Genomic DNA, 22,539 nt, shown 5'->3' with positions numbered 1-22,539 from the left:
CAGAAATGTGTAAAGCAGCTTATTCATTTTAGTATTAAAATGAATAAAGTGAAACAGTAAATGGTATTAATCAGGGATGATGTAATTCTAAGCATTTTAAGGCTTAGAACAAGAATACTGTAAAATGTTTATGGGTAAATGAAAGTGTTGGGGTAGCAATTTTGCTTGCAGTTCCATCAAACTCAACAGACTGCTAAGAATAAATACTTAGGATAGCATTTCAAGTTGGTGTTTTCTTCTCCCCTTCTCAGAAAACAGAACTGAGGATTCAATTCCTGATTTTACTTAAGGACTGCTAACATGGAGACTCTGGAAGGTGAAGTAATTTAAGAGACCTGCAAGAACTGCAGATGCTGGGATGGCTACATCTTTCTTCTATTTTTTTCCTTTTGCACTACCTGGCATACCATACATGAATGGTCCCTTTCTCTTAGGTTACAAATAAATACAACTATCCCATCCAGCAATCACATGAACCCTAAATTAATTGTTTTGGAATGTACTTTTTGGATGAACAGTCTGTAGAGTTGAAGGCTATTACTGCAGCATCTACTGAGAGTGTTTCTTCTTCCCAAAGCTGGAATGAAGAATTTCCTTCAATTAATGAAAAACAACAAAACAATAATGAAAGCCTGTGAATTGTTACTTTTAACATGATTTATTTTATAATGCCGCAGAAGACTTTCCACATAGCATACAAAACATACAATAAGCAGAGGAAACTTTAAAGTCTGGAATAGTCCAAGTATCTGGATTGTATGACTGCAATTAACATTGTAGTTCTGGGAGATCTAACATATAAATTGCTGCTACATAGATGAGGTAGTTTTTTAGGAAACAAATCAAGGTTTTGAAGCTGTAGATTGTACTTCCATGGGGGACCATCAGTGCTTCTTTAAAAAACAAGTCAAGCATCTTAATTTGTTAGACCAGCAGCCAGAGTCTGAATATGGCACGATAGCTTCAGAATGAGTACACAGAATAAAGTACGTAAAATGGCCCTGGCACCCCCTAACCTACATCGTCTTATTGAAATCAATGGAGCAAGAATGTAAGTACAGTTTATTGTAAATAGTCCTTAATGTTCAGTTTTAGAAGTTGCATAATATTAATTTAGAAGGTGTTCAAAATGCATGTTAAAAATTTACACTGCTGTCCCAGGAAATGTATAGAAACGGGCTGTTGTGAATGGATTGGCCAAGTGCTAGGGCAATAGGAAGCTGCTGCTGCAGGAAAATCCTGCATCCAATACACCTTAAAGGTGACTAAGCTGTGCTACATGTGCAGGCTAGATCTGGTAAAAGGGCCTCTATTTTCTCACTAGGGTTATAAACCTGTGACTATTACCAAATACAGCAGGTGAGGCTTGTATGATTGAATGTTCCTCCATACCAGAAATTCCACATTATTTTAAATAAAAAAAGAGAGCTTTTCCCTACCATGTTTCTGTGTGGAGGATTTTTTTAAAAATTGGGACAAGCATTCAGTCTTCCCATCTTCTGTTAGTAGTAGTGACAGTCCTGGCACAGATTCAGCTGGTGTCAGTGTAATTTTGCCCCTTGACTCAAGCCAGTTAGCCCCTTCCTGCTCCCATGGCTAATCAGCACTGTCAGCTTAGACCACTGTGTGTGTGTCTGCATGTGCACACATGCACATGTGAGTATTCTAAAGCAGCAGTTAGCACCCAATCTTTTGTTGCATTTACAGCCTAGGGCCATTGTTTTTTAAAACTTTAGGGCAATATTTCTATTGTTTTAATATTTTTTACATACATACCTAATTGCTGCGGCATTTTCTCATACCCGGGCCCTTTACAAGTGCAAGTCTCTTTCCTTTAAACACTTTCAAGACAATTTTAGCATTGTCACTTTATTAGATTTCTACTTGATTAGATACCTATTTGAATATAACAGCCTGATAATTTCAGTAGTAACATCTCAGACTACAACTAGAAGGGACTTTTCTATAGCAAACGAGAAAGCTAGCAATTAACTAACATTACATTTCGTTATATGATGTTATAAAAATCAACCTAAAGTGATTGCTTTTCAGTTTGTGTATTGAAAAAATAGAAAAACGTATTCTAGACCTGTGAAAAGAGCAGCAACTCCACAGCTGCTTACTTCTTCATGAACCTACTGCAGTCAACTGACCTACTTTAAAGTAATTTCTGGACTGTGACATTTTTTTGCACTGTGTAACTCTTCCGAGTGATGCATTACAGAAAGCTCATGGGCAGTGTTGCATCTGCTCTGATGGCAAGGTCTGGAAGAAAAGCACCTTCATACCTGTTATATGCTATATAAATAATGTAATTACAGGAGTTAGAATTTCTGCCTTGTTTACTAGAACATGATTTTGAAGTTTTAAAAGTTAGTTCATCTTAATCTACTGTAAATAACATTTAATAAAGAATGACAGGAGCATTATCAAAGGACATTTTATAACTGAAAGAGTGATTGAATGAATGTAACATAGGCCTGTTTGAAGTTTAAGATTTCAAGGTTTTCAAAACAGTGACCGGGTTGTAATATGACAATAAGAATACTCTTGTCCTAATTGTTCCAAGTTGCTTTATTCTCATCAAGGATGAAGGGGATCAGCTTCAGAAAATGCGCTTTCTTAAAAAGGACAGTCTTCCTGCTGTGTCACAGCTGGTTTTCACCAGAACGTGAGGGCACAGCTTAAGGAAGGGGAAGTAGGAGAGCAGTTGTGGAAATAACAAAACTTTCAGTCTTCCCCAAAGGGTGGAGGGTGACAGCAGCATGCAAACTAGGTAGTGTGTCTTCAGAACAGGTAAGTACTCCAGCAGATTGTCAGGTTTTGAGACTCTTTTCTCTAATAAGCCATTGGGGGTTCAACTGGTGGGTTGAGAATAACTAGTGGGTCACGGCCTGCCCCACGGTGGGTCACAACAGGAGCGCTGTCACCATGCAAATATATGGTAAAAGATGAAGAAATGGGCCTCCATGTGTGGGTTAAAAGTGGGTCCTGGGCCTGAAAAGGTTGAATATACCTGAAGATACCATCACCACTGATTATATGAAGGAGGAAACTAACTGGGAATTGCAAAGTAGGTAGGCTCTGAGAGCAAGCTAGCTCACAGTTCTCATTTTATTCATTTGCACTGACAGCTCAGTTGTTTCAAAGCATTGCTCCATACATCTTACAGAATACCAGTACACCTGCTGAAAATATTGTGTAATCATTTATTCTGGGCTGTTAAGATCAATGAATAACTTCACACCTTTATCATTTATTAATTGCATTTACTGGCAGCAGTATGTAGGAAGGTGTTAATTGCTGAATTACTCATATTGCCTACAGGTAGAAAACTGGCATTATACAGGTGGGATAACCTCTGTAATGACTGCTAGATAATTCAGATGATAGTTTCATTTTGAACATGATAATATTTTGAATTAAAGATAGGTAACAACATTAAAAATAAAATGACAGTTGACTAGATAGGTAATAGGCTGATTGATGGCATTGGTGAGGACCTAAACAATGTTCATAGGTAAGGTGGGTGGGAGAAACAGACCTTGACAATGACATTAGAGATAATTTAGTACATTGGCAGCTTAAGCATCAAGGCAGGCAGTATACAAATTACCTAAAGTATGTGGAACACAATGGGATAGGAGCATCTTCAGGCTGCTCTACAGCACAGTTTGAAAAGTCAGAAAACAGTTTTGAATTCAGTCTGTAAAGTGGCTGAATTGGAGGCACCAAAATAATCACTATGCAGTTAACCTCCCAGGTATATTCAACAACAAAGCAGCTCTTCCTCCCAACGTTTGAAATTTTGTTCAGTGTCACTGTGTTATACCACCATTAAATACGTAATACTTAAAGACTTACATAAGGTGCTGTAAGTAGACTAAAAATATAGTTCAGAAGCTGTTTGGAATGAATGGTTTCAACACAGCTTGTAAGAAATATATATAAATATATATGCAGAGTTAAAAGCAAATCAGGTTTTTAAAAAACTTAGGTGCATTAGAAAATAGAGAGTAAAACTTAGGTTAAGGAAGCTTCTTAAATGTGCCGTTCTCTGGAAAATAATTCCATTTTCCCGTACTACAAGCTGAATCCAGATACTGTTAGATGCTGAGCATTATTCCTAGCTTCAAAATAGGAAGTATCTGTTTCATCATTTGGCTGTGGTATGAAGGGCATGGTCTGATTATGCAGATTATCCCAGTCCACACCATGAAAGAGGGGGTGAAGTTTCAGCTCTGGAATAAATTTTTTAACAAAGGTTAGATTTCTTTGCATGAACACCTTGCACTTTCCAGCTTCTTTGTCTGATTCTGGATGTCTGCAATGTATTTTTTCTTAAATTTGTCTGACTGTATTTAGAGTCATAAGACTGAAATTAAACGTCTGTCTTAGTAAGGGTTTGCCAACGTACTCCTGCCCTTATAGATTTGAAATGTTTTTGCAAAGCATTCATCAAAGTTCTCTTTCTACAGTAGGTAGCCCTAAGCCAGCACTTTGTTCCCAGAACTTGCATGCTCTACACAATATGAAGCAGTCTCTAGACAGCAACTCCACGATGTGTGGATTTGATAAACCAGATTCACACTAGCAAGAATAAGAATCAATAAGACTGTGTGGTGTAGTGGGTAGAATGTGAGGCTGGCTCAGGGAATCTGGGATTCAAACCACTGCTCAGCCATGAAGCTGACTAAACAAGCCGTGGCTGTATCTCAGCCTATCCTACTATTTTGAATTGCTACAAGGGTAGAAGAGAGGCGAGAACCACATACACTGCTGTGGGCTCCATGGAAGAATAAATAAAATGGTTCTTGCCTTTCACTGGATTTTCATCTTGTGTTGTGATTTTTGTAACCTGGCAGCTACAGTGTTGGGCTCACCATCTTCATGCATAATGACTAGAAATGGCTATAGCAGATAGTCTTCCCTCCAATAACATATGTACTCAAACTGCAGGTTTTTAAATTGCTAAAAAAATAATAATGGTAACATTAAAGACATAAGTAACATATACTAACCCTTGAGTCCAGCTCGCTTACTGCTCTCAATGGTTAAAAGAACTTCTATTGCATTCTGAGCACCATCTGACAATTTCTCTTCATCTTCAGGCCACGGAATATCTAGAAACACACACAAAACATCTCTGTACTTATGCTGGACCAGCAACCTTTGAAATTAATTTTGCTTGAAAGTAAGGTAATTTACCCCTTTTCAGAATATTCTGGAATACTTGTTGTGGTGTTTCGTCATTGAATGGTGGAATTCCAGTTAAAAACTCATACAAGCAAACTCCAAGTGCCCACCAGTCTACTGCAGGACCTGAAGTGAAGAAAGTCAATATAAATTGACCACCATGAGAGGTATTATGTAAAGGTGTATTGCCTGGGAAGATACCGAGTGCCCAAACACCTGTTATTCATGAAAACAGCATACAAGGCAGAAATTGTTTTCTAATCACCTTCCCTTGTCCCTTCTGCTATTCCCAATATGTTAATGTTTCCTTAAAACGATGGAAGGCAGAGCAAAGCAAGTCACCTCCCATTCTAAACCACCCTGGGACTTTCAAAGACCAGTTGTGTAAGCAAAGAAAAACTCAAAAGTCTGCATTTCCTAGGTTTTAAAAAGGAACCAAGCACATCATTTAGAGCAGTGGTGGGCAAACTTGTCCCTCCAGCTGTTTTTTGACTACAACTCCCATCATCTCTAGCTAACAGGACCAGTGGTCAGGGATGATGGGAATTGTAGTTCCAAAACAGCTGGAGGGACAAGTTTGGCCACCACTGATTTAGGGCCTCATATTCAAAATAAATTCTGAGTTGACTAATGATTGCACAGAACAAGTCATTATTATAAAAATACTGTACTTTGCTGTGTATAAGACTACTTCTTTTACTTAAAATTAAGTTTAAAATAGGGGGGCGTCTTATACATGGGGGGGGGACATGTGGGATTGGTTTATGCTGCGAGCCAGAGATTGTCAGCAGTGTGTCATTGATGGCTGCGGCAAGGGGTGGTGTTGATTGGCTGTCGCTGCGGCAATTGGGCGGGCAATTGGCTGCTTCTGCCAGCCAGGATACATATGTTAGGAGGGGCAGTCCTCTCCCCCAAAAGCTCAACAACTCTGGGCAATCTCTCCCCATTTTCTTAATTTTTAGTCCCCCTAAATTGGGGGTGTCTTATACATGGGGGCGTGATATACACTGAAAAGTACGGTAAACCTTTATGTGAATATCTAGTGTAGAAATAGGCACCAGAGAAGCTCGGACTCAACAGGAAGTTCTCTCTGCAGTGCTAATAGGACAACATATGGCTAACTTCCACTTACTTGCTCTTTGACAGCTTTAAGGTTTACAAAATTACGCCTAGCATGGAGAAGGTGGACAGAAAAAAGCCCCACCCCCTTTTCATAACACTAGAACTTGTGGACATCCAGTGAAGGAGAAGGTTGGAAGAATTAGGACAGATAAAAAAATACTTCTTCACTCAGCTCCCCCAGGAGGGCAGTGATGGCCCCAAGCTTGGGTGGCTTTAAAAGAGGATCAGACAAGTTGATGGAAGAGATGGGTATCTGTGGCTACTAGACATGATGGCTTTGCTCTACCCTCCACAGTTGGAGGCAGCAATACACCCAACCCCCACTTGCTGGAAACTACCCTAGGGGAGAGGGTTCATATGCTCATGTTCTGCTTCCTGGTTTCCCACAGGCATCTGGTTGGCCCCTGTGAGAACAGGATGTTGGGCTAGATGGGCCACTGGCCTGATCTTAACAGGCTATTGGTATGCTCTTATTGAAACTGAATACTGATCAAGTGCAGTCAAAGACCAAGCAGGCAAAGCTGTTGAGACACCACAAGCCATTAAAAGCAACATGCACCCTACAGCTGCTGCACAGCTAAAGCTCCAGACAGCCCATCATGTCAGGAAGGAAGGGATGTACTTGCTTTGAAAACTTGCTTGCACTGCAGATGCTGGTACATTTTCCTGCTGTTTCACCCACCCCCACTGTCCAATGGGTTCTCAGTACACAGCGGTGAAAGCACCCAAGAGTATGTGCTTGTGTGCATGAATACAACAGGTGAACTGAATGACCCCAGTCATCAGACCTCAGCAACTTCGGTAATTGCAGAAGTTTCTGCCAGCTGGTAACAAATTGTTTGGTTCATATGTTATATCTGTATTTGAATACTCAACGGCAGATAGTCAGGGGCATATACATGAGAAACCATCCCATTCATTTAATCAATATGGTAGTTTTCATATGAAATAAAAACTAGGTGTATCAAGTTACCTAAAGCCTCTTTCTACAATTCAGTTTACCTCTTGATTTCTAATAAATATATATCCAGCAATCAGTGAAGCAAGTAGCATTTAATAATGTGAGAGGATTTTTTTGTGGGGGGGAGTAGGAATATGCATAAAGCTGTCAAAGTCTAATAAGATCACATCCTATAGGAAGTGTTGAGAAAACTTTCATATTTGAAAAATGGCCACATTTTTCAAGACAAGTTCCTTGATTTTCACTACAAGACAACTTTATATGGTTAAAAGTCCAATGGCACACAATTCCCACACTTCTCCATTTATAAATGACACTGTGTCCATAACTCCCAGCATTATTACTTTTCTTCCTGTCAATTCTGTCCTTAGACTCTGCTTCAATATATCATCAAGCTGTCATTCTCCCCTGATGGATCTGTGCAGATTACACCAACTTCTTTACCCCAGTCTTAAGTGCCAGTGTAGATGGATCCCTCTTGGTATCCATGACTAGACAAGGAGCTGCAGACAGCACAGGACCCAGTTTGCCCACCTCAGCTCTAGTTTAGTATGTGTTTTGCTGAAACCAGATTGTCCTATTATAGGGAAACTATGTTCAAAAGAAGGATTGTAACTTGGGTATGTTGGTTTCCTCCCGTGAGAAGACAACATTAATTCCACAGATTTTTCAGATGATTAGTTATGTGCTATTGCTACTGCATGTTAACCTTTGCAGGACAGACCTACTAACTGCAATTAAGAGTGGTAAAAGGAATTAGTAGGTTTCCACCCTCCACATGAGAATTGTTCTTTAAAATATCACCACCATCATCATCATCTCTATACAGCAGGCTTCAGAAAACAAAAGAATGGAGCACTCTACTAGGATTACAACACGGCATTTGTAAGCAAGAAAGGAAGGACAAAGAAATGTTTTACTTATTGCCAGTATGGCCTGGAAAGAAGAACAATGGAATTCAAGATCTTCCATGGAATGGGTCTTATGCCATATTGAATGTGCTGGACATTAAGATGCCGCGGTGTTTTTATTACTTCTTGTTGCCGCTGCTGTATAGTTATTTATTTCTACCCCGCCCCTTTCCCTGACGGAATAGGGAAAAGATGCAGCAGCAGAAGCAGATACAGTACAACTATATGCCAAGTCATGCGGATTTCTCACTTTCTTTCATCTTAAACGGTGTGATCAAATTATGCTTTGACTGTTCTATTAAGTGCTATAATAAAACTTACCAGTGACCTGAACTCCTGTGTGTAAAAAAAATAAAAAAATACCAGGGAAACATTTTGATAAATATATATTAAAAACTTCATTACATTGCACTCAGTTTTAACATTTTTCTAATGAGTAACTTTTTTACAAATTCACCAACACATGGTATTTTTCTAAAGACAAGTATCCTAGCTTTGCTTCCTTAAAATGGTTAACTTAATATATAAACGCACAATGAATATTTTCTACATTGTCTATTTATCACATACTAGCAGAGATTAGAGGACGCTTTATAAATTTTGCAGGAGCCAATGGCAATACTTGCAAACTATACTGCTCCAGGGTGCAACTCAAGGGTTGTATGTATGAATGCACCTGCTTAAGCTAACAGTGCACATACAAAAAGCAGCTAGTTAAGGATAACCATATTTTCTTATGCACTTGTTTCTCTTGCATTGGGTCATAACCATTTTTCTTCCTGTCATTCTGAACTGGTGCAAATCCAGAAAAACCTAGCCAGGAGAACAAACCAAACTATTAACCCATGGTTTGATCCTGTTTTGTTCCACCCCAATGTGGGAATAAATCATAGTTCAAAATCATCTGCAATGGAATTTAGACCATCCATAATTGTGATTTAATGAAACACTGAAAGCAAAAACTTTCACTTTTCTTCCCACCTGTGCAAAGAAAATTGAATTTAGGAAACTTTTAGGATAATAGTGCAATGGAAGACTAAATAAGGAAAAGAAAACACCCTTAACCCTTAGGAACTTCTAAGGTTAAACACAGATTCCAGTAATGTCTAACAACAAAGTGCTGTCAACTTCAGTGAGCCAGATCTCACTACAAAAATGAGAAAATGTGTGTAACAGATACATTAAATTATACTGCAGTTTGCTTACCATGAGCCTTTGCTAAGAGGAGCTCGGGTGCCAAGTAGTCAGGGGTTCCTAAAATGCGTTCTCTCTCTACTGGAGTAGCTCCTCTTCGGACACTCTTGGGGGTCCTGTATGGTGTACCACTGTTTCCTTGAGGGGTCTGATGTCCAAGAATAGATATATCAAACACAGGTATCAAACAAGCTATAAGTTCCTACTTTCACACTGGCTGCAGGCTCAATTACTTGAACTGCGGAGCCGAAAAAGCATCCAGCAATGATGGACCCTCTGAATCTAAGCCTCTCAATACTCATGTGAATCCAAAGTGTTCATTACTACCTCATCCTAATGAGGACTTCTCAAGCAAAAAGGTTTTCCAATTGCCTCCTTTTGTGCCAAGTCTTTCTCACATTCCATTAAGAAATGCCTTCACTGAATATGAACATTTTAAATGTTTTTTAATAATAAATGACATTTGTCTTATCAAGGCCTCTTGCTACACATGAACAGTGAGTGTGAAAGGAACGAGAGGTTCTGAATCTTTATTTCTAGAATCCATTATGAAGCTAGACCAACCACTCAAGGCCAATGAAGCTATGGATGTATCAAATCTATAGAAGAGATGCACTCATGAAGACTGAAAGATGTGCCTGGGAACTGCATCTCTCCCATAAGATCTACTCTTGGGAACTTCTCACCCTTCTTCAAAGAGGCCACCAGCAACTCTTATTGATTAGTCTTAACCCAATGACTTCCAGGGATGTATTTTTCAACAATGCCCTCTATGATCAGTTTTATATGCAGCTTTTAGCAGTAATTATAGTTAATCCATAAAAACATAGGAGGCACTGTTTATGTATCCAGAAAGTAAAACGTGTTCATTTTTAAGGCATGAACATCACTAAGACTAAACTGCACCATTTGACCAAGATGCTCTTCCTACCTAAAACAGCACTGAAGAAAATGCACAACAGCCACAGAGAGCAAAATCTGTCAACAAAACAGATTTGTAATTGTATTTGGATGCCGGCTTTCCACAGTTCAAACTATGCTCAAGGTGGCTTACAACGTATAAGAAATAAGTAACTGCAACATAACAAAAGTGGTCATAAACAATAAATAAAACATCAAAAACACACAACCAAACTGAATAATTTCCACATAAGCCATAAGATCTAAAATCAAGATACAGAAACCTCCAACAACAAAAATCCCCAAATAACACGCCAGCCCAAGAGTCTGTTCAGCAGCCTCAGCTTTTGTAGTTGGAGTTAAGTCAGGGCCCTGCCCTCCCAGACCAGGTGGAAAAGGCCTACAAGGCAGTGACCAGGTCTTCCGGGACTCACAGCAGTATAAGCATGTGAAAGGGATTGTGCATAAATGGACTAACTCCACCCTCTAGATACTAATATGCATGGTTGACATGTACCACTACCACAGCCAATGCACAACTGACATCAGTCCAAAAGGAGCTCTGCATAGATGCACGTGCATTGGGCTCCCCATATTGAAACATAAATTCTGATTGACCACAGTTCATGTTCCCGTGGAAAGATCATTATACGTGTACATCATAAAGGGCTGGGGGTTTGGCCATTGTGTGCATTAGCATACAGTGGTACCTCGGGTTAAGAACTTAATTCGTTCTGGAGGTCCATTCTTAACCTGAAATTGTTCTTAACCTGAGGTACCACTTTAGCTAATGGGGCCTCCCGCTGCCGCCGCGCAATTTCTGTTCTCATCATGAAGCAAAGTTCTTAACCCAAGGTACTATTTGTAACCTGAAGCATCTGTAACCCGAGGTACCACTGTATAAAGCTGAGTTAGCCCACTTAAGATCGGAAAGCCTCATCATGTGTTCATACGTAAGAAGAGGACTTTGCTTAGTTGCACCCACTAATTTGTCGTTTGTGTGAATGGAATCTACATTCAACTAAACTGTCACCAAATGAAAAGAAGAAATGAGTACCCTCTTCTTCAAGTTAACTGCTTCCTTCAGAACCTCCCACAAAGCCTACAACCATTTCACACATAATGACTTCCCTGCGCGGGAAATTATACTGTAATACACAAAACCTATTTCAACACATAAGTGGCGCCCATTGACTGGCAGTAAATTCCCCATGGTGTGGTCATACACATTTTCACCAAAGTACATACAAGGTACTCACAACTTCTAAATCTGTGTAGGAATGAGTTAAGATGTGGAACGGCTAGAGCCTGTTCCTTCTGCCAAGAAATATCACCAGTGATGTATCCATTTTTTTCAATATTTTCATATTGCAAAGTATTGGGGGGGGGAGTTAATTTTTTCTAAATCACTTTGGTTATTTGCCTTATAATCAAGTGTTATGTTCAAATACACCATTATGAATCAAATGTTGTTGGAAGAGGAAGGAGGAGGGAGGATCAGGCTAAGGAGCCTGCGGTCCGTCCGCCCCTTTGGGGAAGCTGGATCTGCTGGCCACCTAGCAGCGTTGTCCCTGCTGGGGGAAGTGGAGGAGGCAGGCGAGACGAAGCGACACTCTTCAGTGAAGCGGGAGGAGGAGGAAAGGAAGGGTGCCCTTACGGAGCTCCTTCCTTTCCTCCTCCTGCTTCGCTGATGAGGCGCTGCGCTGCTCTGCTGAAGCCAGCAGAGCAAGAGGGAGAGCTGTGCAGCACCTCTTGGTCTGCTGGCTTCCCAGCAAAGCAGGATGAGGGACGGAAGGGGCTCCATAAGGGCTCCCTTCCGTCCCTCATCGTGCATCGCTCTGAAGGCATCACAACAAGAGGTGCCGTGCAGCTCTCCCTCTTGCTCTGCTGGCTTCAGCGATAGCTGCGCAGCCTGCATTCACTCCATAAGACGTACACACATTTCCCCTTACTTTTTTGGAGGAAAAAAGTGTATCTTATAGAGCGAAAAATACGGTAACTGAAAAGGCAGCTCTAACTCTTGTCCCTTCAATAAGGGCATTTGACTTGTATCAAGTGGCCCTTTGATACTGCACAATGTTCAATAAGCCTGTTTAGTACCTACCTGAAATACGTTGTAAGGTGCTCCCTTTTGTGCAGGTGTAACAGTCATGGGATAAGAGCCACTGCAAGCAGAGATATCCATTCCTTCTACAGTCATCCAGCTAATTCTCGAAGGCTCAGATGTATTAGACACACTGATCTGACTGTTGTAACTCCGAAAAGCAACCACATTTTTCTTTAAGAGTTTCAGTGCCTTCATCTCCACAGATGAAGAGCAGTTATTGTCAGTGTGCATTTCAGTGACACCTTTCAGGTTTCTATCCTGCTCATGATACAATGGTTTGCTCTCCTGGACAGCATGTACTTCTTCAGTTCTTGGCAAGGCATCTGGGCAATAAGGTGATGTTGTTGACATGTTCTCTGTTTTTAGCTCCTCAAAGGTGAGATCTTTAATGCTTCCATCAAAATCGGAAAGGCGCTTTTCCAAGTGACTCTCTGCAGTAGATACTTCTCGAAGGGACAGATCCGAGTCTACACTCATGCTTGCTAAAGGCTTTTCATCATCAATGGATAAGAAACTGGAATTCATGTGTTCCTTTTTCTCATTTTTTTCACAATCTGCATCTAGATCGTGCATGAGATTCTTTGCTATTAAAGGATTGGCTGGTTTGCAACCCCTGTTTTGTTCAGTGCAACAGCAGTCTTTTGCTTGAGCTTCATTTGTACAGGTCTCTTGCAGGTGTCCATCAAGTTTTAAAGAACAGATTTCAGTTGTTAAACCTGTGCTTTGTTTCTCTGGAATTTTACAGCCCCGTTTGTATTCTGAATTGCTTTTTTTGGCAAGGATCCGTTCTTGTGAAGGGCTGGTGTCAATTGATTCAAAAGATCTTTTGACACCTCGCATCTCCAACATTGTCTCCTTATCTCCCAAAAGGGACAAGTGGTAACTAGATTTTGCAACCTTTTTAGTCAGAGCAGGTTGTTCTGTACAGCCCTTTTCTTCCCATTCTTTATATTCTGAAAGACATTTTCGGCCGAGGTCTTTGATAGCGCTAGTCCTTATAGAAATATCACATGTGTCAAAATGTCCAATCCGTCCTTTGCGCCTGTTCCCAGAGTCATTGCTACCAATAGGGGAGATGACAGACTCCAGTGTTTTCTGCTTTAAGCCTTTAGCATCATTGACAAGCAGAAAATTTGTATCCTTGGCTTTCTCTGGTACATTCTCTTTGCCTGGGGCAGATGAGAGTATATCTTCTGCTTCCTGAAAATCAAGTACTTCCAAATGTATGAAAATGCTTAAACGAATTAATAAATTATACAAACTTATTACACTATTCCCAATCCTCCTTTTAGTCGAGACCCCCTGTCCCAGGGCAGCTTGACAACATACTGTATATTAAATTTGCAGTAGATTAAAACAAAAACCATACACAATTAAAAGGAATACAACAGCAACACAAAACTGTTGCCCTCCAATTCAAGTGCTTGCAGAAAGGGTTTGGTCTTGGCTGCTTGCTTGAAAATCTAGGCACCAAGACTGAGAAGGCTTTGCTTTGTGATACATCATACTTCAGATAGCTTCTGGGGTGGAAGGGGGCAGGAGAGAGAATAGAACTGGGCCCTCAATACAGACCTGAGTGCCCAAGAAGATTTGTATAGAAAGGGGCAGTCCTTAATCATGGTGGTTTCTAGTTTGCATTTTCCCAGCCAAAATCATATTCACCATACTGAACACTTAACAGGTGGAATAAAACACTTTACGAACAATACACTCTGCTGCACATACATTACACTTAAAAAAAGAGCTGTGTAATCGTACAGCAAGGAAGTCCTAGGTGCCTGTTCTGGCGATGCTCCTTTTCCCCTTACTCCAAATCTCCTATGCATCGTAAAATCAAGAGCAGATCTAAGGTTTCTTCATTCTTACAGCAGCACCATAATCTTTCTATTTAGACCCTATGTGAAAGCAGAACTTGATTTGTTGCTCCAAGAAAATAATAATAATAATAATAATAATAATAATAATAATTTATACCCCGCCCATCTGGCTGGGTTTCCCCAGCCACTCTGGGCGGCTTCCAACAAAACACTAAAATACAATAACCTATTAAACATTAAAAGCATCCCTAAACAGGGCTGCCTTCAGATGTCTTCTAAAAGTTTGGTAGTTATTTTTCTCTTTGACATCTGGTGGGAGGGCGTTCCACAGGGCGGGTGCCACTACCGAGAAGGCCCTCTGCCTGGTTCCCTGTAACTTGGCTTCTTGCAGCGAGGGAACCGCCAGAAGGCCCTCGGAGCTGGACCTAGTTTGGGGCTTGTGTTTCTTTGCACAGCAGCATGTTTGAAAGAAGGGGAACAGGAGGAGGTTATGTGAGCCCTAGGATTACTATATCTGCTTGTACCTGTACTGAAAAGCCCAAGAAGATAGAAGGTTTAAGGACTGCCCTTCTGGGAGGTTAACTTTTTTAGGCTTTGGAATGTGGTACAATGCCCTCCTCACAGGGTAGATTCTGAATGATTTATTTAGAGGAAAGTTAGAGGAAGGAAAAAAAAAGAAACCATCAGAAAGAAAAGAAGTTGTCCTGACCTGCACGTCTTTTTCCCACCTGGGGCTGCTGCAGCACTCTGACTCCATGCTGGATAATTGGGTGCGGGAATGGCTACTGGCGCTGGAGGTCCCAAACCTTTTCCTGCACTGATGCAGAGTTGGGGTCAGACTCCTCACAGGCATTCCTGGTGTTATAGCCGAAGAATCTAAACCTTCAGAAATAGCAATTCATGTTTTTATGAAGACACAAAAAGCACTGTAGCCAGTTTCATGGCAAATCAGCTCAACAGTGAGGGAAGACTAGAAAAAGTATGTAACTATCAGCTTGCCCTGCCTTACAGCCCGCCCCCTGCTCACAATTCCAGAAGAATTCTTGATAATTATTCTTACTGTGACATTCAATATGAATAATACAATAGAAGTACATTATGCAAGTGGCAACGAAGCAATGTCTTCTTTCAATTATTATAAAATACAATCAAGCTATAAAAAGCAGTAATATGAATGCAGTCAAAAGACAAAAAGGGGGAAATGGGATTTGTGTGCAATATGGAGTTCTGCCCGGTGAACGTGGTTGCTACACTTGGTCGCTACATTACACTGGCACTAAGATTAGCCACTTATCTGGAGGAAAGAAACAATCTCAATAAATAATATGAAAGAGAAAAGAAAACAAGGCAGTCAAGGCATCTAGAATGCCCACCCTTCTATCCTGGAGAATAAAACTGCATTCACATCACAGCAATTTGGTTTCTCTGTTGAAGGCTGAGGCTAAGACAGGCCCCAAATCTCAAAAGTTTAAAGACTATTTCAATAAAACAGTGTGAACCCTAGTTCTGTATATCTGAATTTCTTTGGGTTCAGCCACCAGAAACCTTGCTGGGCAGCTTGCAATACAGAAATACAGTATACAGGCAGTGACCATTTTAGGCATGTCCAATATGTGCATGACTACATGCGTGCACACCACACTGAACCCGGAAGTGTCACAAAAGGGGGTGTGGCGATCACACACAGGGCCCCCGGACATTTGACCATCTGTTGACCCTGTGCCACCACTGCAATTGCTTTTTCCGCTGCCACCACCATGTATCTCACGGGGACACACGGAGTCCAGTCAGTTGTTAACATAAACAAATAATCAAGTTTATTTTTAAATGCAGGAACAAGCTTATGGTTTGAGTTAATTTTTCTCTTGTCAGTTTCTTATTCTTAGTTCCTAACAACTCCAAACTGATTACTCCAACTATCTATCTGACTCCACCTACCAATTCCTCTCACTCTCTCACAATACAACTATTACCAACCCACACCAAAACCTCCCTCTTCCTTCTTCAACTCCTAAACCTCAACTATCAACTCCCAAACCTCAACTGACTTTCAAAACCTCCTACTCTAACTTTTATTCCCCCCTTGCGTTCTCACTGGCCAATCACATCACACCTATTTTAACCCTTTCCTTATGACCCATCCTAGGAGGCAAACGCCACAGGGGGCAGAACGGGGCAGGGTAGAGGCAGAATGGGGTGTTTGCAGGCTTTCTCAATGGTGTTTCAAATACAGGTATACACAATTTCACTTAAATGCACATAACCCCTACATAAATTGGGAGTTGCCTGTACTAATAATAAGCACCTACAAAGCACCACCACACACAAATCTCAAAGCTGCACAAAAAGCAGCATAAATGATAATGAATAAATTAAAAGTTAAAAGAACCTGGAGCTGGAAGGAGACCACAATATGTTCCATGGCCTATGTTCCAAAAATGGGTCACCACCACCAAGAAGGCCCTTCCCCCAACCACCACCTGCCACATCTCTGATGGCAAGGGCATTCACAAGAAAGTATTTAGACACATGAAGATAGGAAACTCTTTTATACTTACATGCTTTCAGTAGCTTGTTTGACACAGAACTGTAGTCTTTGTGGTTCACGGATAGCGGGGAAACAAATCGTTGAGAAAGCTGAGATGTATTTCCACAAAGAGGGCTTGGACTAGGTGCATGCACTGTCCCTGCCACTGGGGTATACTGTCAAAATGAGATGCTTGTTCAACAGATACACAAACAACCAGGTACAAGACAGTCCATAACATTTTATTATTTCATATCCTATACACACTTGATGTAACTGGATCTTTGCACCAAAAGGTTCTTGTAACATGCTTTATGCCAGGAACAAGGAAGTTGTAGCCTCCAGATGTTGCTGGACAAGAACTCTCATCATCCCTGGCTATTGGCCATGTTAGCTGAGGTTGATGGAAGTTGGGGTCCACAACATATGGAGGACCATAGACTCCCCATCCCTGCTTTACAGGGAGAAGGAAACGTCAGCTGAAATTCAGGGACTATCTAATACTTTTAAAGATTGAGAACTTTCTCAGGAAATTTACTAGAACCAGGAAAAGAGTTGTGCTCACAGGCTGAGAAACATGCTTTCCATGCAGGAAGTCCCAGGATCAATTTCTACCATTCTGTCTGAAACTGCCAGTCAGTGAGGACAATACTGAGCTTTATGGACCAAAAGTATAAGCCAGCTGCCTATGTTCTAATCATCTGGGAAACAGGAAAATATTTTGTCTACTTACAAAACCCAAGGAACTGATGAGAGACAACACTTGTCCAGGAGTGCGTGAATAGTCTTGCATAGGTTTAGACATGGATGGTGTAGTGAGAATATCCATCATATTTAGTTCTGAAGAAAGAGTAAGAGTATTAGTACCTACTATATAATTTGGTTTTAAAAAGTATTTTTAGACTGCAGTGAAGCGCATTTAGCTCTAACTTTAGACTTGGCTATAGGCCCCATATGAACAGTAGAAATGGTGATAGGAGCACCAGGTTGGGAAAATGATTTAACATCATGAGCTGGTTTGTACATAACACTAAGCCAAACAATGATTTAGTGTGAATATGTGGTTCCTGGAGAGAAAATGCTGCAGCTACAACACTCTTCCCTCAGTCATCTTGCTACTGAGCTGCTGCGAGCCAAGGCATCATTTTGCTCATGGTTTGTCTCGCTCCAGATAAACGATAAGCTGCAACAGAGGCTTAGGTTTACAGCAGAGGTGGGGAAATTCTGGCCACCAGGGGGGGCTGATTTGGGCTTTGAGGCCAATTTCCCATCCACCCCCTGGTGCAGGGAGGACAGGGCTTAATCCTGCACTGGCTGCTGGAGGAGACAAACCACAAGCCCAGATTCAGATAACACACTGAGCCAAACCATGGCTTAAGCTTATGGGGTACGTCAGCAAGAGGTCCTGGGGAGGAGCACAGTGGTCACACAATTTCCTCTCTAGGAACCCTCAGACTTGTGCATTTGTGCTAAGCCATGGTCTGACTTAGTGTTATATTTGAACCAGCGCTACATCCAAGTCTTTCCTCCACCCCCAACATCTCCCTTGGATGTCCCATCACCTGAGGGAATTAATTGTGCTGTACTGAATTGTTATAATCTGTGTAAGATGCACTGGGGATTATCTGATCAAATGGTATAAATCTTAGTACATTGTTTAGCTATTTATACTTGCACTTACCAGTAGAAGTCACTGCAAGCCAAAATATTACTTTATTAAATTCCATAAGCTTGAGCATAGTAAAACGAAAAGCAGCTCCTCACAATGTTGGTTTTTTGGCAATGTGGAGAGTTCCAAGCTTCTCCAAATGTTCAGTTAAATAAGAAAGAAATATAGGCATGTTAAAGAGGCTTGTTTTGCATATAGCTGGCAGCGGTTCCCACACTGTGGCTCTTGGAAAATAACTTGAAGAAATTGCTTCTTTTGATCTACACAGAAGCATATACCTAGGGAAGGTCAGGATTGCTACTGAAGATGAAAAATATATGTGAATTAGACTGAAGAAGTTTTACAGGGGGAAAAACTTAAACTGAAAAAGCACAAAAATGCTTACATTACACCTTGCAAATATTTCCGTAAGAGTAACCAGCCTGAAAAACTATTTGACTTTCACATGTGCCAGCATTTAACTTACGGCACAATCCTATGCTTGTTTACGAGGAAGCAAGTCCTGCTATTCAAGGAATCCTACTTGCTAGTGAGTGTTTATAGCAGCTTTCCTCATCCTGGTATTTTGGATGATCATTCCCATCAGTCCCAACCAGCATGACCAATGGTCAATGATGATGGAATCTGCAGTCCAAAATATATGGAGGGCCTCAGGTTTGGGAAAGGCCGGTTTATAGGATTGAAGCAGTTGTCACAAGCAACCTGGAGGGAAAAAATGAACTTCTCCAACTGAAAAAAAATGTCCCTGTCTGGTCACCTACAGGTGACAAGGCAGACTTGTTAACAATGAATCTTGGTACATCTAAACTAATGCTAAGCATCAATATATATCTGGGAGAATTCCAATCATCTCTTAGATACACACACATATACACATGTGTACGCATGAGATGGGCTGCGGTGTATACATGTCTCACCTCTATTCAGAGTAACTCTGGAGAGACCAAAGTCTGTCAACTTAATGTGACCCTCATTAGATATCAGCATATTGTCTGGCTTCAGGTCTCTGCAGGTATAAAGAAAATGAAATAACATTGAGGCACAAATGCAGGTGGCTTATTGTAACATGGGGCACTGTTTTCAGAGGTCACTCCCCACTTCCCACAAAAAACTATCAAAGGAACATTCATCCATGCTAGATCAGCAGGTCTATGCACCAAGTAGCTTTCATAAGAAATAAGTCTAATAAGTTTGCATGTGAAGGACACGAATCCCTGTGCTTCAAAAGAGGAGGGAATATTTGTCCTATGTTAGTAGGGTTATTTTTTGCCATTAAGTATGATATAAATGCAATAAATAACAAAACAAAACAAAAACCCAATAAGGAGGTGGTAGTGTAAACTCCAGCAAGACACCTCAACAGGTGCATAGGATTTTTTCTTCCTTTGATGAGGTTTTGCATTTATGTTAATATCATTTACTGGAAAACAAAATACCATTAGGAGAACAAGCTAAGTGACAGATTTGATTCCTTGAGGAACTGTGTTGAACTGCAAAGGCAACAGCTAGACTGACATTAAAAGTAACATAAGAGGGGAATTCAATTCTGCCTTGTTTAAACACCTGCAGTCTCCCTGGTCTCAACTAAAAGTGGAATGAAATGCAGCAAGAAAGGCATCAAAAACCAATTTTACCTGTGGATTATCCCATGCCTGTGAAGGTAATCAAGAGCCAGTGCTACTTCAGAAATATACTTCACTGCCATTTCTTCATCAAAATAGCCGTATATGTGAAGAAGAGATTTAACATCTCCACCAATGAGATACTCCATTACCTGCCAGTGAAAAATGTTACTATAAAAGACATTCATTGTGCTCTTAGATCAGAGATAACATCTATTATAATTCTATGCTTGGAGTGTGGGTGAAGTTCCTGATTTCCTTATATTACTGTTTTCTAGAATGCATGCCAGTTTCTAGAGAGGCCATGTCAGAAGTCATGATATAGGCAGAAAAGGAAATTAAATTATGGGGATTTTTAAAAGGGCCAAATCAATGGTGCCTTAATACAGAGATATACTTGGGGTCTCTACAGCTTGTTTCTTTTCCAAGTTGACTATCCTGAAAAAAGGTCAAAGTTGGTCAAGAAGAGAACAGAAAACAAAAAACAAATTTGAAATGTTTTTAAATGCTACCTTTCAAAGAAGACAGACTTTTCTAAAACTGGTTGGGGAGCATATTTTGGAAGCTGCCCTAAGGCACTGTAAGTAGTTTACTCACCAAGTAGACATTGTTGGCAGATTGAAGTGAGTAGTATAAGTGCACAATGAAAGGACTTTTACTGAGAGCCAGGGCATCTCTCTCTGCCTGCACCTGATGGACCATATTCTTATTGATCAGGTCAGCTTTTTTTACTACCTGTAAAGCAATACATGAATAGGTTGATAAACAGAAGAGGGAGGAATTCATTGTTTGTTTGCTTTTTAAAATGTTTTCATCTATCCAATATGTCACACTTTCAACAGATACTTACGTTTCCAGCATATCAAACCAAGTAGTAAGAAATAACTGAAAATGCTATTACTGATAGCTGGTAAAATAAAGGCATACAAGCTAATACAGCAAATCTGAAACCTAGGGGCTAGTCTCAACTCACTTACCTGAGAGTAAGCCCTACTGAATTCAACAGGCCTTCTGAGTGGACCTAGTTAAGAATGCATTCCGAAACAGTAACAGCCAATTGAACCCCAATGAGTGTCTAGCTAAAGTGAAAGAAAGTGTATATTTGCTGTTATTAATAGCTTGCGGAAATAGTTGTGGGGAGAGGGGAAGGAGGCCTGGAGCATAACTGACAGCATGTGACACCTGTAGGCGGGGCCTCCTTGGCTAGGAGCCACCACAGAAAAGTCTCTGTCTCTGGCCTCCACCCTCAAGGAGGCGGGAAGGCACCAGTCAGATGGCAAACAGATGAAAAATATAGAAGAAGAAGAAGAAGAAGAAGAAGAAGAAGAAGAAGAGGAGCCGGATTTAGGTATAAGCTAAACAAGCTATAGCTTAGGGCCCCACTCTCTTGGGGGCCCAAAAAAATTTAAAGGAAAAAAACCTGGATGTACATTTCCAAAATATAAGATAAAAAATAAAATAAAACCTACATATAGCAACAATGTTTTGTGTTGTGTAGGGTCCTATTTGTTATGTGCAAATGGCTTTAGATACCTATTAGGTCCATAAATTACCATACAGTGGTACCTCGGGTTAAGTACTTAATTAGTTCTGGAGGTCCGTTCTTAACCTCAAACTGTTCTTAACCTGAAGACCACTTTAGCTAATGCGGCTTCCTGCTGCCACCGTGCTGCCGGAGCACGATTTCTGTTCTCATCCTGAAGCAAAGTTCTTAAACCGAGGTACTATTTCTGGGTTAGCGGAGTCTGTAACCTGAAGCGTATGTAACCCGAGGTACCACTGTATAGCATATATTCAACACAAAAAACAGCGACAATTTGTTGTTGACAAAGGACAGCTGGACATAGAAAGGGCCCCATTACCTTCAGTAGCTTAGAGCCTCATCAAACCTAAATCCGGCCCTAATAATAATAGTAATAATAATAATAACATAAGGAGGCCGGTGGGCACTGCAGCGCGGAGGCCGCTCACCTTGACAGCGTACAGCTTCCCCGCTTTGCGGCCCAGGTAGACCTTCCCGAAGGCGCCTCGGCTGATGGGCTTGACGATGGCGAAGTCCTCGATGGAGGGCGGCTGGGGCGCCGCACCGCACCTCGCCCGGGACGAGCCGGGGGCCGTCTCCTCACGCAGGCTGCTGTCCTGGGGAGGCGCCGCCGCCGGCTCCACCGACCCCATCCTCGCCTCCCTCCTCCTCCTCCTCCGCCCGCTCTCTTCCTCTCCCGTCCCCCCACCCGGCGCGGCCCCAGCCCCAGCTTCGCCCCGCGACAAATTCAAAGCTAAGCTCCGCCCCCCAGCGTGCGTACGTATGACGCCAGACGTCAACTGGAAAAAAAAGGGGTGGAAACGGTCCGCACGCCGGACACCCGGCCAAGTCGTAGAGGTAGACTCGAATTAAGAGGTTTTCGACAAACACTTCCGGCTGAGCATCGGCATCTCTCGCCCTCCCGTTGGACTTCGAAAAGCGAAGGATATTGTCGCTTTTCAACACCACAGGGCGGGGCTGCTGGTCTGAT

General features: G+C 41.3%; 2 protein-coding genes and 1 long non-coding RNA gene across 5 annotated transcripts in view; 2 read left to right on the top strand and 1 right to left on the bottom strand.

The window, feature by feature from the left end:
• ACBD5 (acyl-CoA binding domain containing 5) overlaps window positions 1–2,429 on the top strand; it is a gene marked incomplete at its 3' end in the record, with an annotated part of 32,139 nt that extends 29,710 nt beyond the window's left edge. For both annotated transcript variants that reach the window (XM_083704952.1, XM_083704954.1), the window contains one exon: window positions 252–2,429. In XM_083704952.1, coding sequence (XP_083561078.1) covers window positions 252–264 — 13 coding nt within the window. The remainder of the gene's footprint in view (window positions 1–251) is intronic.
• MASTL (microtubule associated serine/threonine kinase like) lies at window positions 1,770–22,270 on the bottom strand. 2 transcript variants are annotated; one of them, XM_083704748.1, is made up of 13 exons: window positions 21,998–22,214; window positions 20,624–20,761; window positions 20,039–20,178; window positions 19,322–19,410; window positions 17,469–17,575; window positions 16,767–16,911; window positions 14,918–15,090; window positions 12,389–13,591; window positions 9,397–9,532; window positions 8,512–8,526; window positions 5,209–5,322; window positions 5,022–5,123; window positions 1,770–4,241 (listed from the first exon to the last, which is right to left on the bottom strand). In XM_083704748.1, exons 1-13 carry the CDS (start codon window positions 22,199–22,201, stop codon window positions 4,084–4,086), a joined length of 2,724 nt encoding a protein of 907 aa, XP_083560874.1. In that variant the 5' UTR covers window positions 22,202–22,214; the 3' UTR covers window positions 1,770–4,083. The 2 variants fall into 2 exon arrangements, with proteins under 2 accessions (XP_083560874.1, XP_083560875.1); XM_083704749.1 differs by lacking the exon at window positions 8,512–8,526 and having other exon boundaries at window positions 21,998–22,270.
• Window positions 5,245–7,288, top strand: LOC310828152. The gene is made up of 2 exons (XR_014556728.1): window positions 5,245–5,378; window positions 6,370–7,288. It is a non-coding gene; the product is annotated as an uncharacterized lncRNA (long non-coding RNA).
• Window positions 22,271–22,539: the final 269 nt, after the last annotated feature.

The sequence above is a fragment of the Podarcis gaigeae genome, assembly GCF_964106915.1.
Source record: "Podarcis gaigeae genome assembly, chromosome: 12".
NCBI lineage: Eukaryota > Metazoa > Chordata > Lepidosauria > Squamata > Lacertidae > Podarcis > Podarcis gaigeae.
The sequence above is the reverse complement of the archived record's forward strand: the minus strand, read 5'-3'. Positions and strand labels throughout refer to the sequence as shown.

What these genes read in the sequence shown, in the direction of transcription:
- MASTL (XM_083704748.1), bottom strand. Translation starts at nt 22,201, where the DNA reads ATGGGGTCGGTGGAGCCGGCGGCGGCGCCTCCCCAGGACAGCAGCCTG. An exon ending in TCATCAGTTCCTTGGGTTTT is followed by an intron (nt 16,912 to 17,468) that starts GTAAGTAGACAA and finishes TCATTTTGACAG; the next exon opens with TATACCCCAGTGGCAGGGAC. An exon ending in TAAGCGAGCTGGACTCAAGG is followed by an intron (nt 4,242 to 5,021) that starts GTTAGTATATGT and finishes AATTTATTCCAG; the next exon opens with AGCTGAAACTTCACCCCCTC.